An 18,970-nucleotide genomic window follows, 5' to 3' on the forward strand; every position below is an offset into this window, starting at 1 on the left:
TCTGCCCCAAGCTCTGCTTACCTCCCACTTCTGTTCTTGGCTGTTCCTCCTCAATTCTGCCTTTGGCACTTCCTCCCTATTTCTGCCTTTGGCTCTTCCCTCTTGCTGCCCTCCCTTCAAACCACCTTCACCAACTTGAGCCTTCATGTGTTTCCCTTCATGTATGCCTCCAGAACTTCAAGAACGTTTTCTTGACTACCTCTTACAATTATTGCTGTCATCTTCTCACCTTAAATTTAACACCACTATCAACATTACATACCGCTCTTCATTTTGTGAAGCATCTTTTTCTATAATTTGTCATTAATTTTACTTTCACCTATACTCTCACCAGCTTTGTTTCTGAAACTTTATTTAACTGCCTTCATGTGTTTCCCTTCATGTATCCCTCCAAAACTTCAAGAACTTTTTCTTGACTACCTCTTACAATTATTGCTGTCATCTTCTCACCTTAAATTTAACACCACTATCAACATTACATACCGCTCTTCATTTTGTGAAGCATCTTTTTCTATAATTTGTCATTAATTTTACTTTCACCTATACTCTCACCAGCTTTGTTTCTGAAACTTTATTTAACTGCCTTCATTTGGCAGCCGCTTACAAAGTGCTGTCAGCCACGTGCCCATGTCACTTGCTTCACCAACATGTGTTAACCAAACCACTGACTGAGAGATGACCTTAACTCCTGTTTGACAAGCAAGCCAAAATAAAACTGTCAGAACTCTGCTAATAAAGTTAGTCAATTGTGTCCTGCATCTTGTAAATCGGTTTCCTTACACTGGTGACCCTAGAATGATCGACAGATCAGCATGGTTCTTACACAACCCCTGGTAACAAATGGACTAAATACAGACAGGCCCTACTGTAATGAGGGAAATCCTTCTTTTGAATTAATGACAATACCCTTCATAATTGGTGGACTGGAAAAACGAATTGGTTTTCATCTTATCAAGAAGTTGAATTAACCACTCGAAATTGAGATTGTCTATGATAGAGTGTGCATGGGTAAGTGCATTAGTTCAACCAAGTGTGTAGTTGCATAAGCTCAAATCGCATGTGTTTGGCTACTTGAGAGGGGAAAGGAATGTAGCTCCCTTTATTTTAATTTGAAATGCCATATTTTTCCTTTGTAAAAGGTATGCACTTATCTTTCTTAGTTTATATTATACATGTTGCCATAACACTTAATAGTGTTCTTGTGTATTTTTACCTTGATGTAACAGAAAATTACCAAGAGTTGTTATGGTAATGTTACGTAAGTTGCACCATGATGAGCTTGCATGTAGTTGCAGTGCCACCAACCGTAGGCTAAGATGTGCGATATTCTTCCATGATTTTATGAATATATCAATTCTTGAGTTAAATTCCACCTGTTATGCATGTAAAGCCAGGCTAACTGTGTAATGTAACAGTTAGGTTAGGCATGAGTACAGCATAGCCTAGGCTAAGGACTGCATGCTGTTTGGCACAAGATTGCTGTCCTAAATGAACGTTTTTGTATTACAGGGAACCAGTATAGAGCACCTGTACAAGAACCAGTTTAAGAACCAGTATAAGAACCTGTTTAGGAACCAGTTGTAACAATTATGGAAGGAACATTAGGAATAAGTTGTTTACACCATGTATCCTCCTACTAAGAAGCATTAAACAAATCGTGTGAGCCAGCATTTCCCTCAACCTTAACCAGAAATGAAGATTCGTCCGTCTACGACGTCAAGTACTAGTGCAAGCTAAGAGTAGTCCTAGGTTTATTAACCTAGGCCGGTGTATCACACTTGTATTAGCCTATGCCCAGGATTGAATTGTTATGTGTAGGCTAATCTGAGTTAATTGTCCTAAAATGAATGGTAGCCTCCAAATGTAAGTCAGGACGATTGACATATCAAGCCACTAGTAGTAACAACATCATTATTAAACAAATATTACACTACCAACAATGAAGCCACTAACAGACTAAATACTGGATCTCAGCTCTGGCTTTACTCCAACTTGCAAGAACAAGGTCAGACACTTGCTGGATTGACCCCTTAGATGAGGGGATCAAATACATTGAGCTATTAAAGCTCCTGATCTCCATCCCCTTGTACCACAACTGCCTGTGCCTGTTGAATCCTTGACATACTCAACGCACTGAAGGGGGACATAAAGGCGAGGAAATGCTGGAACAAACTAGAGTCCCTCCTAAAATTGCCAAAACTTGGCAACAATGAGAAGCTCAAGGTAGCTGACCTGGCAAGGGAAGCATGGCTCCAATTGATTGATTTAATGTTCTTCAGTATCAGGACAACTAAGATCATTGACGCCAATATCATTTGTTAAGAATGACAAAGGTCATAAAATCTATAGGCATGATGACTAGATTATAAATATAAAGACATAATATATTTTGCAGAAGACCTGCTTCTGATACAAATCTAAAAATACCAATGGTATTGCAAACAACTTCTTCCCGAAGAACTTTGGCTAGAATGTATTGGTCATTCTTGTCCAGGGCCTCAGAGAGAAGGCTTCCCCTGAGGTACCTAATACTGGGGCATTCAATAGCAAATGTTTTTGACAGTCAAAAGGATCAGTCAGTCATCACAGTATGGTTGGTTTCCATTTACTACTAAAAACTTTATGTGAGGCCCGTATGGCCTATCCTTAGATGGCACATTGTAGAGGCCAATTTTCTTGGTCTTTTGCTATACTTTCAAGGAAATATAACACTCTTAATTTCTTTCATTTTGTGTTCCCCAACTGTATTCCCGTGCTCCTGCCATATACTCTTAACAAGTGATCTGATATCTGGGAGAGTCATTGCATAAAGTCTATACAGTATTTCCTTGGAAGCATATCAGCTACAGCTGCTTTTGCTAGTTTGTCATCCTTATCATTACCAGACACTCCTACATGTGCTGGGACCCAACAAAATTTTGTTTATTTCTCTACAATTCATTAAATAAAGCCACTTTTGAATTTTTAAAACCAATGGATTAGTAGAGTTAGAAGCAATTAGACTATGTAAACGCTTTTGAGTTGCCAAAAATGGTAAAATTTCCTTCATAAATAGTTGCTATTCCCTTAAAAGCAGTTAAAATAAAAATAGTTTCACACTAAAAATAGATGTCATGACAGTTAATGAACTTCTACAATACAAATCATTACTATATACTCCAATTCCAATGCTAGCACTGGATTTTGAGCCTTCAGTAAACATGAAAATTGAGTTTTAATGTTCTTCAACATGTTCCATACAAACTGAGCTGGTTTTCACCTATGTCATATTACTTTTGTCACCAGCAAAGCAATGGCAAATGTTATCTCAATTAACTTCTGTGGATGGTTGGTTGTTATTTTCAATGGAAGCACCTCATTCTTGGCAACATGAAGATTAATCAAAATCTGTATTACTCTATATCTATAGGGTTTTGGAGATCTATGGTGTGACTTGTAATGCATGAAATACTTTTCATTATTAGCTGTCTGAAAGCAAGCACCTATTAGAAAGCTTGGAATAGGTGGAGTTCTAAAAGCACCTGTGGCTGATGATGACACACCCATAAGTTTCCCTTTATATAATTTTAATTTCCATCATGCCAGTGTGTACAGTTTAAAATGAGGAATCCTCGTCATCCTATGGTTAAAAGTTAATCCTAAGAACCAGTTGCTTCTACATATGGGATTTGCTGGCCTTTGATGTATTCTATAAATATGTACAAGAAAACAGAACTAAAAGTTTAACTAGAAGGAAATTTAAAACCCTTCAATTCTGCCCAGGGAATAATTTTAATTTTATCCACTAACAATTGAATTTTCCTTTCAACCATTGCCATTTGTTTTCCAACATAAAATGTCATAGGGAATAACAGAAGACATCCCTTTACGTTCTCTCAGATAGGGTATTGCCTACTTGGACTTAGAAAACTCTTAGTGCCAAAAATACCAGGATGAACAAAGGCAATGCTTCTCTCAAACCTCCAAGCTGTCATATGCCTTTTCCAGGTAAAATAAAAATAGTCACATGATGCTGCTTGGATGCAAATGTTTCACATATGGAGGACTCAAGACGAATCAGAACAATCTTGTGTTTACCATTTTTCTGTGATTTTGCATAAACAAGCTGTCAGAGTAGTTGGTTGGCAATTTACAGCTAAAAAACTATCCTTCCCAGGTTTAAAAAAAAAAAGCTAAGAAAAAGGATATACTTCCCAATGTTTACAGATGCATACTTTATTATTGCATATGGAATCTTGCCAGGGTCTGGGGCTTTATCATTACAAGTTTCCAAGGCTGAAGCAAACTCTTTCAGTCAAGTGAAGATTGTAAGATTCTTTCTGCTGTGAAATAGAGTACAGTAATTTCTGTTCTGCATATCTATGCTGGTATCCTGGAGCAACTTCAGATTTACATGACACTGAAAAAATGTTCAACAAGGGCATTCCTCTCTTTAGATGCACCTGTCATGTACTGACCATTCACTTTTAAAGTAGGTGGGGGGTTTGGTGTATACTTGCTTGCTATTTTTCTTACTTTCCTCCAAACAGTAGATGCTGGGGTTCTACTGTTTACTGATGAAACAAAGGATGACTGAATTACATCTAGCCGCTTTAATTGGATGATGGAATCGTGCTCTGCATTTCTTATAGATGATTACTTTCTCTTCTGTGCAGTTACTTTCTCTTCTGTGCAGTGTCTACAGCACTGAGTCAGTGTCCTTTCTGTAGCTTGATGCAAGGCAGTTAGTTCTAATGACCACCAAGGGACTGTTCACTGTTGAAACAGTCCTGTAGCTTTGGGGATAGAGTAAATTCCACTACAAAAGTCAACAGAATCATCTGCAATTTGAAATTCATCTGCACTACTATCTATATCACTGAGATCATGGAATTTTGTCCCGTCTGCTTTTTCAACCAACCATTGTGATCTCTGAATAGGTGGGCTTTTATTGGTGGCATTGATAATTCATGCATGTTCACTTGCATGCCAATAATCTAGTGTTCTGCACTCAAAATCAATAAGGAAACTAAAACTTACAACTGAAAGGTCAATACATGATAGCTTACCTGTCTGAATATGAGTGTGTGGGCTCTCCTATATCAAGAAGTCACACATTTTCTATAAATGTTACAAAATTACCTTGTGTTGGCTAAAGCATCACCCGTCAAAGGACGTATAGTTCATATCTGAGTAGGAGGAAAGGGTGAGGAGCTGAGGAATCACGTCAATCATACAGTATCATCATATGAAAAATTACAGTTTGGAGGAAAGTAGAGAGAGCAAATTGTATATCTTCTGCCTGTCTGTTTATGCAGCCACTGCCTGCAGAGGAGTACATAGAGTAAGAGGTATTTAGGGGTGATGTTGGCCGCAAAGGAGTCCTATACCTTGTATATTCCCTGTAGACACAATTATGGGAGAGTACTCATGAAGTTATTTAAGCTCTTCATATTTAGCTCTCAGACCTGACAATTCCAGAGAAGTATATTCGAGAGAATAAGATTTATTTTCTGGGAGGCTCTCTATGTGAGGTCTTCCCATTAAGATTTTAAAATTTGTTAAAACAATTGAATATGCACTGGATAATGGAGGTCTTGAGATCTTTGGAATGTTGCCATTTTTCTTGCTTATAGCATTGTTTATGGGTGCACACTGGGGAGCATGATGGATCTCAACATCAACTTCAATTGACTATAAATAATTTGTGGATCTTGTAACACTGTTTTGGATATTTTCTGTTGATGAGCTTAATTTTTTATCTGGGAGATATCAATGGTGGTCTCCCTCTTTTACGATCATTAAATTTTGAGCTACCATGGTTAGACAGCTGCACATCTTGTGCACATAGTAGCCATATGCTGAGTGAAGCTTCCCTTAGATTTGGAAAAGATGTTGCCTGGGAGCTTTATGGAGTCTTCTGTTTGGGAAAGGAGGGACTGGGGAATGCACTGCATACGGCCTTACAAAGTGATGCACTGGCCTCCTTATATTTACGAATAAGGGGCAGCACATTTACCCTGAGAGGGCTGGGTAACGAAGCTGTATTTCTGGTTTTAAATTTTCTTTTGTTGTCACTGCCTCTGTTAACTTTCAACCTTATTTTGCAATCTTTTTGGAAATATTGTTGGCAATTCTTATCATTAGGTTTATGATTCATACTGCTGTCTATGTACCTGGCTTCTAGCGCACAATCTCCATGTCCAGGCATAGAGCAAGTACCACATTTTTTCATTTTTACAAATCCGTGATGGGTGTCCATACTTGAAACTGGAACAATGCAGTGGTCTCTGTTTGAATGGTTTGACTGCTTTTCTTTCATTTTCAATATTCACATGGAAGGGTACAACAGACCCTTTGAAAGTATGGATAACCATAGATGTCCTAGGAACCTTATTGTACCTTCCACACTTCTACTGGGCACAGCTTAATATCTCCTCTTCTGTAAATGCATACAGAATAGAATAGAATACAGGTAAAATATAATATAGAATTTAGGCCGAAGGCCAAGCACTGGGACCTATTACAGTACGTCATTCAGCGCAAAAAGGGAAATTGACAGCAAGGAGGTTTGGAAGGTTTAACAGGAGGAAAAGCTTGCAGTTGCACTGTGAAACAATTGTTAGGAGATGGTAAAAAGTAAGATGGAGGAAAGACTATGAACGGAGCTATAGTAAGAGGAATGAAAGTGATTGCAGCTAGGGCCGAAGGGAAGCTGCAAAGACCCTTAAACAATGCCTACAGTGCACCACGTGAGGTGCACTGACGGCACTAACCCCCTATGGCGGCAAATGCATACAGATATCTGATGGAGGTTACGCTCCTGCCATAACTAAAATTTAAATGGGGTTAGGTATCAATCACCATTTCACTGTTGTTTGTTTGTAGCTGCAAAGCATATATGACTCTGTAGGAGAGACTGCATGAATGAGGACAGTTTTTTGTTCAAAACGGGAGATATCACCAGATTTTATTGTTCCAGCCTTTTCTGTTCATTTTAAAGTAATTACCATTATCCTCTCTGCTGTTGAAATAAGCCACACTGGAATTTTAGGTTTTCTCGCTGAGAGTATATCCATTTTCAAATTTATTTGTTTTTTGGTACAGTCTGCAGGTCAGTAAACACCCAAGCCATTAGGAAAATTTTCACTGAGAGCGCCACTAATGTTTATATTAAGATTTTTGAAATTAATGTTGCAACATGCCTTGAAAGCTTCCTCTTGGTTGCTAAAAATATCCAAGCACTCCACTATTCGTTATAGATATCAAGATTCAATCTCATTTTAGCAATTGTCCCATATATGTTTAAAAGTCTCACACAGCATCTCATAATCAGGTTCTAAATGAATTTCCAAAACATGAAGAATCTTAAGTTTTTAAGTGTTGGGCATATTCTGTGATGTATTACTTTTAACATTATTATTATTATTATTATTATTATTATTATTATTATTATTATTATTATTATTATTATTATTATTATTATTATTATTATCATCACAAGTATCATTAGTAACGAGGGATCACTTACTTGGAAAGTTGCTCCATTATCTTTTCAGTTATTCAAATGGACCTGTCCATTTGAATGGTCCATTTGAATAACAAAGGGAATTGCCATTGATGTTCTTGCCCGGTGCCATTATCTGTGGCAAAAGGGTATGTGCCAAAAGGGTATCATCAAAAGGTTCTAGGGATAATTGCTTCTTTATTACTACTCAAAGAATGAAGTAAAAAAGAAAAGCAAGTAAATAAACAAACCTGAAAATCTTAAAAAGACATCATCAGTCTTTCATGGGGGTCATTCTTCTACCAATGACACCAGTAAGAGCTGACTCCCAATAGTCCACTCCCTGCCCTACCCCACAGGCTGGCACAACACAATTAGGGTAGCTCTAGTGTAAGCCAAACTGCTTGTTGGGACAGGGAGCATTCCAAGAATATGATCATCCCCACCCTTTTCATATTATGTGGAAGCCAGACAGAATGCCACAAGTCCTATCCCGAGAACCACACCACCCCTGGAATCCATGGCCCAGCTCTGCAGAATGGTTCCGCCTTTGAGGTATCAATGTGAATAACCCCACTGATACCCCTTAAGTCCAAACATCATCAGGTAGTTGACGATCCTACCACAGTTCCTATTATTAGAACCACACCATTTATCAGGTCCCCTGGAATAGGACCAGGAGCCTAAGGGCCCAGCATGACAAGGTGGTGCAGAATCCAGAATATGATCATCCCCATCCTTTTTCATATTATTGGAAGCCAGACAGAATGCCACAAGTCCTATCCTGAGAACCATATGGAATCCAAGCTCTGCAGAATGGTTCCACCCTTTGAGGTATCAATGTGAATAACCCCACTGATACCCCTTTCCAAGCATCATCAAACATCATCAGGTAGTTGACGATCCTACCACAGTTCCTATTATTAGCTTCGGATATAAACCCCAGTTCCAGCCATGATACCTTTTCCCATTTATCAAGTCTAATAAATTTTACCAAAATGGAAATTTACTCAAGAATTAAATCAAATTAATAAATAATAAGATATGTAGGACTCTTGGACAGGAGCCTAGGAACAATTTCCTGGGGTCAAGAACACCCTCAGCATGACACGGTGGTCCAAAGTCGAAGGGGAAATATGGCTCTGCCAATTACCAACCAACATACGGGCCTCCCTTTCCATCACATACGGAACAAAATTGGTGGGAGTACTGAGGAAGGCAAATGAGTTGTTTGAGGCCTCCTAAATGTCACAACATGCCATCCACAACATCTATGAAGCTAAAGAAGACCAGTGACCCAAGTCATTGGACAAGCTACATTGCAACAGGTATCGTAATTGAACAATCAATCAACATGACAGCTGAACATCTACATTTGCAAAGGGCAATACTACATAAGTTTTGTACCAAGCTACTACTTTAAAAGTTAAATATTAAATGACGCTTGATCACACCTAGATAAAGTGTAGGATAGTATTTCCAAAGAATGTACATGTACAAACAGTGCACATGCGCTGGATAATTACCAGTTTATAAGGAATAAATATAAATACTTTTGCGCATGTGCTCTTGCAAACAAAATCCAACTAATAATGTTACACTTGTAAAATCTTCAATTTTTGATTAGCACCAATATTGTTAACAAGCTACTGAAGCAAAATAAAAAGATTACCATTGTACATCCAGGGCAAGGAACAGGATTTAAGGTGAATCTCAGACAATGTCCACACAGCAGTGTACTGTTTTCTTCAATAAAGCCTGCACAAAATGCCCTCTCCACAGCAACTACTTCACCTGCAAATTAACAATCATTTTGTGGTTTTACTAAAGTGGATTAACTAGAAAGTTATTTTATATTAAACAGCATGATTTCACGACAAAAATACTCAATTTGTATTTTCTTCATAATAATTCCACAAAATACTTGGCAATGCACCCATTCCAAGACAAGCTTAGCTTGTCAGATGTATTAATGCTATTTTCCCAACATTGGTATTTTATTTCAAGTGTCATGTAGACGAAGAGCTGTTAAGAATAAATCCCATTTATAATAAAATAAAATGTCACCAGTTTGTCAAAATTTACAGAAAACACGGAGAGAAATTACACTATATACTATTCTCTACATTAATCGAAATATAAACTTCCAGAGAATTATGCGAAATTGTACGAAAATAGGGAACAATGCTTTTTTAAACAAAACTGCTTTTATGTATACTGTTTATGCTATAGGTATTTTCAGGATCATTAAATTTTTCCTAATGAAAAAATTTACCCAAAATAGAAACTGTTTCCTTATATATTTTCTAAGCTCACATTCTTACATTTCAACTATGTATGTAAATTAATATAATACGGAAAGGAAAGATTTGGAAAATATCTACTTTGACAATGGTAAAAATCATGTATGTATGCGAAACTAATAAAATTTCACACCTGTTTCCAGGACCAGCTGGAAACTTAACTACAGGAATGTCCCAGTTGACACGTCCCCAAAACTGGGACCCTCGGTCTAAGGACTTATTGCGTTATCTCTCGCTTTCTGGACGTGAGATCCTAACATTATAATACTCCATCTATGTCTTCCTGTCCACCATCCTTCCAGAACGTCAGCTTTATATACAACTTTAAGAACATATCCTCCATTCTCAACCCATTACCAATCCATCTCTGAACGCAACTTCATTTCACCTACACTAATCCTTGCTAAATTAACCATTTATTCCACGCATCTCCACATTCCTTAACAATTCAGTTATTACGCCAATGGCATCATGCAGACAGTTTCGCAGATATAATTTTTCATTAATGAAATTTTTTGACAAGTAGAAAAAGGTGTTTATGATACAGTACAGGCGAGATCATTTGAGAAATTTAATCTTATGTTTTTACATTATCGAAGCTTCCGCAGGGCGCCATGTTTAGCAGGGCCAATACAGATAGCCTGACTCCGTCTCATTGTCGTGAGCTATTCCTCATATGCTTGAGTTACAGAAACCATTTAATTGACTCAGGATTTGTTTTAGCCACTGGGAAGTATGTATCAACACGGTATATTCAAGAAATACGGAAAACTAAAGATGAACTTAAATGTGTCAGGATCTTGCTCTGCTTCAATTAGTTATTTAGGTGAGAATGGTACGTTAGAAGGTGATGACTGGGCACATACCTCAGACTTTACAGTATTTTACTCGTTAATGACTGGTTCGATGCCATGAGCTCGTATGGAAAATACGGAGACATCGAGTCACGTAATGCATTAGGAGTTAAAATTGATACACAAACTGGGATACTTGCTAGGATGAGTGAAATGATGCAAGCAATGAAAGTGAAAAGTAAAAAAGAAAAAAAAAGTCTTTACCCATTCCAAAAAGGGCTGTTTGAGATGTTGCAAAGACTGTTAAAAATAGAATACATAATAACAAGACGACTCAATCAGGATTGTAATGAGCATTTTTTTTTTGGCGCTGCATCAGACAAATGGCAGGGAGTCAAGATCACCCAGACCCCGTCCAATTTCGGTAGAGACTCAGGAAATATCTGCTTGGCAAGAATGTCTCTCTGATGAGTGAAGAGAGTAATTCTAGTAGGATTGTAGAGAATACGGAATGTGTTTCAAGTGGTAGTATTTCAGGTCAAGTACACCTTAGTTTAACCTGACCACTGAGCTGATTAACAGCCTCCTAGGGCTGGCCCGAAGGATTAGATTTATTTTACGTGGCTAAGAACCAATTGGTTACCTAGCAACGGGACCTACAGCTTATTGTGGAATCCAAACCACATTATAGCGAGAAATGAATTTCTATCACCAGAAATAAATTCCTCTAATTCTTTATTGGCCCGTCGGAGAATCGAACGCGGGACCAGCAGAATGCTAGCTGACAATAGTACCCAACCGTCCAACGAGGAACAGTATTTCAGGTAGGCCTAATCCATGTACATCATGCGAGTGTTTCCCTCACAATTCGTGCATTGCATCAAGCGCAAAAGTGATAATGACGGTGATGATGCAACAACTGTATGTGATATGTGCCTTAATTTTTATAACCCGGTGTCAGATGTAGGTGATAAGATTGAAGAATCTTTAAGATACATCCCATGGGGGATATAAGGCAAGAAAGTTCATCACCAGATACCCATATCTAGGAACAAAAGATGGCACAACTACTGATAGCAACACATGGATTAAGGTGTCAGCCGAGGGAATTTGTACTATCCATCTGAACAAGTCTATTCCCAACTACTTATTATGAGAAAATTATTCAAAACCATAAATGGCGAGACACTAGGACCGCAAAGACTGCCCAGTGAATTTGGTTTCGCAGCTCAAGAAATCAGATAAATTATCCTTGCCTGATGAAATTGTGCACATCTTTGCTAAAATTAGTATTTTCTTTAAAATCTGGCATTAAAATAAAAAAAATTTCATAGAAAAAAAGAGAATAGCACTAAGCGAATGTTAACTAAGAAATTTTAAAAAACAATGCTTGAAAGAATGTTTCTTTATGTCATACAAAAATAGTTCAAGTGAAGGCTATCGTGAGTTGTTTGTCATTTGTTTGATTATTTTATTCCCTCAAGGACTATCTATTATATATTGTTTTCTTATGAAGGAAAATCAAATAAATGCAAATACCTTTTCGTACCTTTTCCCGAAAATATTATAATCGTTTGATGCATGTATAATTATCACATTTATGTATACAGTATGTGTCATATGTAAACTTACGTGTTCGGATGTATATTTATGAGATGAGTCTTAATGAGAGACTTGCCTACAATGTGTTGTCTGTATCATATTCTTCATCATTTATTCCTTTGATTCCTTACATGCTGTACAGTATGATATAATTCATATACTTTTAATATTGTTTTATTTTTTGTGGTCAAGTCATGCAAATGCAACTGACTTTTTTTTACACTTTCCTATATCCACATTTTCTATGTATTTATTGTATAACAATTAGTATTCATAATAAGATTTGGAAAATATAATTAACCTATCATCTAACCGTTATCGTAAATAAAAAAAAAAGTTTGTTTTTCAAAATGAGATATGAAAACAGTGACAGACTCAAAGACATTTCTTAATCATTTACAATCTTAATGATATTACTACCTAAGAGAGAGAGAGAGAGAGAGAGAGAGAGAGAGAGAGAGAGAGAGAGAGAGAGAGAGAGAGAGAGAGAGCAATTGTCATGTTATAAACAATGGACTTGGGGAATACACCAAATGTGAATAAGTAAAGAATAAACATGTAAAGAAAGCCGTAGTAGCTGTGTGTGTTAAATCTTCTATATTCTATGTTAAAATAGAACAAGGCTTGGTGACTAAATGAGAGAATGGGTATTAGAAAATAACCATGCAGGTAACCTCTTTACAAATTTTATCAAACGCACCATGCAATGGATTAAATGTATGAAAACTAAAGGTTTCTTGGTTAATTCAATAGATAAGCCCGGAAGCGTTACGCTTGTGACGTGTGACGTCACAGTATTAGCTCAGCCCCCACCGCTTGAGTTGAACAGACCCTATATATTGACTGATGTTTAGTACCAGACCTCGGGGAGGACGTAAAATCAAACAAAAGTGGGTAAATTTCTACAATTATTTCGGTAAATTTCTCAAATGATCTCAACAGTGTTGCATCACATACACCCTTTTCTAAATTGTTTCGTCAAAAAAAGTCACTAATAAACGATGCCTCCTTTCCTATAATTAAAGGAAGAATTACACTTGAGACTGCAAAGAATTACGTAAAACATATTACGGAAGGAAAAACAAGAGCGTCTGTGTGTAAGGAAGACTAAATTCGCAAGGAATTTAGCAATACATCCAAAATAATCCAGGAACTAGGACGACACAGGTGAATCGAAGGCACCAGTAGTAAACTAAAGCCGGAATTTTCAAGGAACGTCTAATTTCCAAAATCCTACATAATTTCTGAAACTTATAACAAAACAACCAGTCACGTTTCAGCTTTATCACCGACTCGCAGTTCCAAGAGCAGACGTTCCTGATACGTTATCCTTGCTTAGCCACAAGGCACTCGCACAACAAAATCCGATCAGAGCTCCAGACCCATGACATTGTTAACTTAAACTAAAAACTTTGACAATTTTCAAAAACATCCGAGCGAGATGCCCTTTATCGTTTTTCTTGGTAGCTATTACAACTCTCCAAATTATCTAACTTGTACTGTTCAATAAAAAAAATCTTAATAAACTATATCTCCGTGCGGAGCTCTTCATTAGAATTAGCCGCGTTTGTTCCATTCTGGCACAAAGCCTTCCATTTTCAAAAAGAATACTTTGCTCAGTCATCCCCTCGTATTTCTAAACTTACGCTTCTTGCACAGAGAGAGAGAGAGAGAGAGAGAGAGAGAGAGAGAGAGAGAGAGAGAGAGAGAGAGAGAGAGAGAGAGAGAGAAAGAAATCACGACACTTGATTCCCATTTTTTTAAATTCATAAAATGGATAGTAACTTACCTGGTGAAATGTCCTTTACGGCAAGTGTGTATCTTCCTTTTGGCGAGTGGTAAGATACCTTGACTGAATCACTGAAACAAGGGTATGATGAATTTTTCTTGTTAATCACAGGTGTTTTTCTAAATGACAACTGTCCATTAATTCCTAGTGGATCAACCTCTGCAGCTGTTAGAGTCAAGTTGTCTACCATCCTTTTGAGAAAATCGGCCGCCATTTCACCGCTGCTTCCGCTTCCTCTCTTTCTTACACTATCTGCAGAATTTCTTGGAAGTGAGGCAGACGCTTGCCTTTCGAGTTCTTGCTTTCTTTTGGCAGCAAGACACCTTTCTTTTCTGTCTAATAGCTTATGTTTTATGTCTTCCGGGTAACTATGCCTCAGAGCTAATTCAATGTCTTTTAGGCAGAACTCATAAAGTTCAAGTTTCATCATAAGAGCTGATCGATTTCCATATGCTATTGCTAAAGCTCCATCCGCTCCTTCAGCATCATTGCCAGTATACCACTCAGGATTAATCGGTGGAGATTCCCCAAGGTTGTCTCCTTCACCAGTGGTAGATATTTCCGGTCGTGTAATTGTGGGATGTGGAGCAGTCATGATACTTACATTAAATTTCTCTAATGCCTTTGCATAATTTTTTTCCTGGTAAAATTTGTTCCCCTCTCTACCCTCTTCAGTTGCTAATGCCGCAGATTTTTCTTTCTTTTCAAGCACTGGTGTTAGCATTTCATGGGCTTCTTTTAAATCCCATATGCTGGCAAACAGTTCATGAAGCGTCTTTCCACCAGTGAATCGTTTCCTTACTTCTGCAAATTTACTTTCATCCTCTCTCAAGCGACATATAAAGCATGCCGACAAATCCCTTAAAGATTTGCTGACTGTCCTGGTAACAGCTGAAAATACATTTTCTTGTTAGGGTTATGGCAAAGTATACAATTATTTGCATTGACACTCAAATTACAAAATGACAAGGACCGATATTCTTAAAATGATTTATTTATAATTTGCTGTCTTGTCTGAAAAATATATTGTAGTACTGAAAATGAAGCTGTGAAAGCGATTAACTTAAAGCCAGTCGGTCAAAAAAAAAAAATCGATAAGCAGGTTTCGCTCACTACATTTGATTAAAATAATTTGCTAGTACATCAGTTCCAATACAAACTTCAGATAACATTCCTAATTAAAGACATTATAAAATTTTACCTTACATATCCAAGTACTTTACACGTAATAAAACAAATATATACTTTAATTTGACCACCTTGCCAAACTATAAAATGAATAAAAAACTTTGTGATTTAGAAAGATAATTTCATGAAATACTTCCTCTTATAAACCTCTTAGAAAATATCACGGGTATTAAAAGCTTACTCTCCAAATATACATGAACCAAAATAATTACCACCTATATCCCGTTCCAATTTTTGGAGGTGAAATGGCTTCTCAGGCAATCAAAACTAGGGCATTCCACAAGCAGTGTCTTTCAACCAACGAGGCCAAAATAATAGATAAAAAATTACGGCTATTCAACTTAATGAAAAGAAATAAATAATTTATACAAGGTTCTATCTCTCCTTAATCTTCATCTGGTAAAGAAAGAACCCTAAATAATTGTGGAATTGATCTTAGAAACAAACTCGTCAGAAACAAGTCTGAAGAAAAAATATTTCTTGGCATTCGTTATACTTTGTTTTAAAAGTATAGTGGGAGTTAAAAGTGATATACCGGCCATAAATAAATATTGATTACGACGTCCTTGTTACGTCCCCAAGAGATTGAATATTTATGCAATTATCTATAGTGTTAGTGTGTTAAAGACCAGTGTAAGTGTGAAGGGCCATCCTTGCATGGGTGTCACAGAGGTTTATTAGCTCATTATGGTAGTATAAGATCTAAGTTTCCAAACACCTAAACTTCGAAAGCCACTGAGATGATTTGAAAAAAATTCACTATATCACTTCATTAATCCAAAGAAATACCTATAAATAAACCTAGGTGCTAAGAGTTTAACACTATTCTTTGTTGGAGGAACCGAAATATCAGGCTGTAGAAGATTAATGCATGCCCCATACGTACAGCGAGAAGGAAGACAGGAGACTGGGCAGACTAATATGAGCGTGATTTACATTTAACTTATTCCTCCAAGAGGAGAAAGCCTGATTTTACAGTCAACTTCAGAGTTGGTAACTGCAGGAAGAATTAGATGTACCTTATTCACTGTTATTAGATTTTTGTTGGTCAGAAACTTTGAACAGTGAAATAATTAGCCAAATAGCTTGGGCTGTTTCTGGCCAAAACTAAATTTTATCGAGATTATTTTGAAAAGGTCATGTCTAACTGACGTGATATTCATTAATAAATTATTTCCCACAGTATAAAGTTTGACTAATCTACGGAATATTTATCCACGGGGCCAAATATATCCTATTCCACTCGAGATATAGTTTTCTATCTGGTGACTTTATACATTTTTTCTTGCACACTGATGATACTCTTATTGGTTTACTCGCCATCCAACCAACTAGTTAAGCTAATCAGCTTCTGCTGTCACTGAACCAGAGAAGGTCGCTTTTAGAGAGGTTTTTGATTGTAGGTTTCAGGAAATCATGTTTCTCTTGTCCTGTAGATCTTTGGCTGTACTTCAGGTACAGCTTCCATCAGTGACTTATGATTTGGTCATCCCATTAGGTTTTGTGCAACACGCTGATTAACTGACTTTAAGGCACCTCGTGGCTGGCGATTAAGTTGTTTGTAGTAGGGATCATGAGCTTTAGGTATGATTAAAGTTAACGCTTACCTCTGAAAAGCTGACTGCATTTCCCTTACAATTTATAAGTGAGGTTATTGGGGTCAGTCATTCCTTTTTCCTTTTTTATTTTCATCTGTAAGTAATATATAAAAGGAAACAAACTGTAGGTATAACAGTCTTTTAAGAATTGGTACTGAATGTCTGAACAACAAACTGTAGTTATCCTTACCAAGAAAGGGTGGATAACTGAACTAAGAACTAAAGAACAGTCATCTAGCAGGCAGTTGTTAAGAAAACTTGCTGTTTACTAATCTTTTCATGGTTTGACACCTTGTTTTGAGGAGCACATTCTGGTACCAAAGAGCCCAACACCCTATCTACAGTGCAAGGCCAATGACAAGGAGTGAAAAAAAAATGTTACTAAGAGACTTAGCTGCTGTAAGGAACAGTATACACTGTTAGTGAAAATGCCTAGGGTACAAAATGTGCATAAATGACTTTGGTAAAACGTTGTTGAGAAAGCAAAAAAAAAAAAAAAAAAAAAATGCAACATTTGTTTGTGTGGTACTAGATTGTAAAAAGGACAATAATGATGAAGAGGAAGGCCAGCTGGGAGACTACCTGTACGGCTGTATTAGCTGGCATTTAAGACAGTTCTTCAGTTTGTTGAAGGCAGTTATAACTGTGCCACTTGTCAAATGCTATCTTCAATGACATGTTAAATTAAACTGAAAGGGGCCATTACACTAAATTGAATAACTATTTCCAGATTATCCTGAATTTTTTATGTTGATGACACCAAGGAGCTTGAGTCTAATAATCCTAAGCCTTTAGGGCTAATGAGCCATTTGCAGTTGAAACCAGTTGCACAGCCCTTTATTTGTCCTTCTGGTTGTAGCCTAACATTCTTCACTCAACCTTCTGTGCTTATGTAAATACAATTGAAGTATCCCAACTGATAAATTGTCTAGCTGCAGTAGAGTGCTATAGATGGTGGTAGAAATTTGGTAGGTGGATCTTCATAAAGATAAACTCATGCAGATTATCATATGCTTATGAGGACAGTGATAACAATCAAATGGCCTTTTGTTCAACAAGGGTAAAAGCAGTCCTGTTGTTTGTAAATATTCAGCACCAGTTTGGCATTAAGGATTTTAGTCATCAGATTAGTACTGTATAATATTAAAATTGAAAGTTGATACAAATACAACAAGATTAAATTGACTAATTTCATTAGTTTCTTAATTTCCTTTCAACATAAAATTAAAATCGGTACAGGAAACCTTCTGATGGGATTGCTGGTGGTACGTTGTGAATAAACATGAAAAAACGAATACAACCTCCATTAATTTTATCCTGGTCTGTGTCCAGTGATGAAGACTGAACACCAAAGGGCTTTCTTTTAGGACTATAAATCTAGCTATACAGGGCTAAAAGGAATATTCCTCAATAGATAAGACCCATAGTAATACAGCAAGATAAAAACAAAGTACTGTAAAGTGTAAGATTTAAAGATAAGCCATGTGTTATAAGAGGAGACGAGGAAGCATTATTTCCTAAAGCAGGAACACCAAGTTTGTGAAGTCATTGTCATAACCAATACTTTAATATTAGGTGAGAAACAAGAGCAATTTAGGAATTAGACTGAGTAGGCTTAAAGTGTCACAGAATATGATTCTGGTTGTTCTTGTTTTTTTTTTATTAGTTGGTCTCAGGCCCTGTGGAAAACCACCACCACCATATTCAAGTTTAATGCCATCCTTACCATAGCTGGCAATATGCATAAAGGAAACTAGTTCTGGCTACCCACTTCTTCTATAGAGGTATTCCAATGAGAACTGGATACTTAATTTAATGTTCCTGTATTTCATTCTCCATTTCAGTTTTAGTGAACAATAACTCATCCTCCACGAGGAACATACTACTAGTGCTGGCCTCCTGTCAGTATGGTATCCAGATTTCCCGGTGATGCACTAGAGATCCTGACTAAAGTCACTGTGGTTCAACCTCAGTGGAACACCAGCCATCACCAAGAAGCTAACAAAATTGGCTGTGAAAACATTAAGGCCTACAGTGATAGAATTATAAATACATCAAAAGGTTTGACTTGTCCATGAAGGTACCAAATATGTTTGCAAGGTCTACAATACACAGTATATACACAGTAAATCACAGACAAGTGGTAAATCTAGTTTTACACTAAGAGTAGGTCTAAAGTCTATTATTTTCCACTCTTGATATGGCATGAA

General features: G+C 37.0%; 1 protein-coding gene across 1 annotated transcript in view; it reads right to left on the bottom strand.

The window, feature by feature from the left end:
* Window positions 1-18,970, bottom strand: part of LOC136826884 (SET and MYND domain-containing protein 4-like) — a 38,368-nt gene that overhangs the window by 9,806 nt on the left and 9,592 nt on the right. The window contains exons 2-3 of the mRNA XM_067084416.1: window positions 13,975-14,865; window positions 9,159-9,280 (exon numbers count right to left, since the gene is read on the bottom strand). Of these exons, the coding sequence (XP_066940517.1) occupies window positions 9,159-9,280; window positions 13,975-14,865 (1,013 nt within the window). The remainder of the gene's footprint in view (window positions 1-9,158; window positions 9,281-13,974; window positions 14,866-18,970) is intronic.

Source organism: Macrobrachium rosenbergii, chromosome 41 (genome assembly GCF_040412425.1).
Source record: "Macrobrachium rosenbergii isolate ZJJX-2024 chromosome 41, ASM4041242v1, whole genome shotgun sequence".
Lineage (NCBI taxonomy): Eukaryota > Metazoa > Arthropoda > Malacostraca > Decapoda > Palaemonidae > Macrobrachium > Macrobrachium rosenbergii.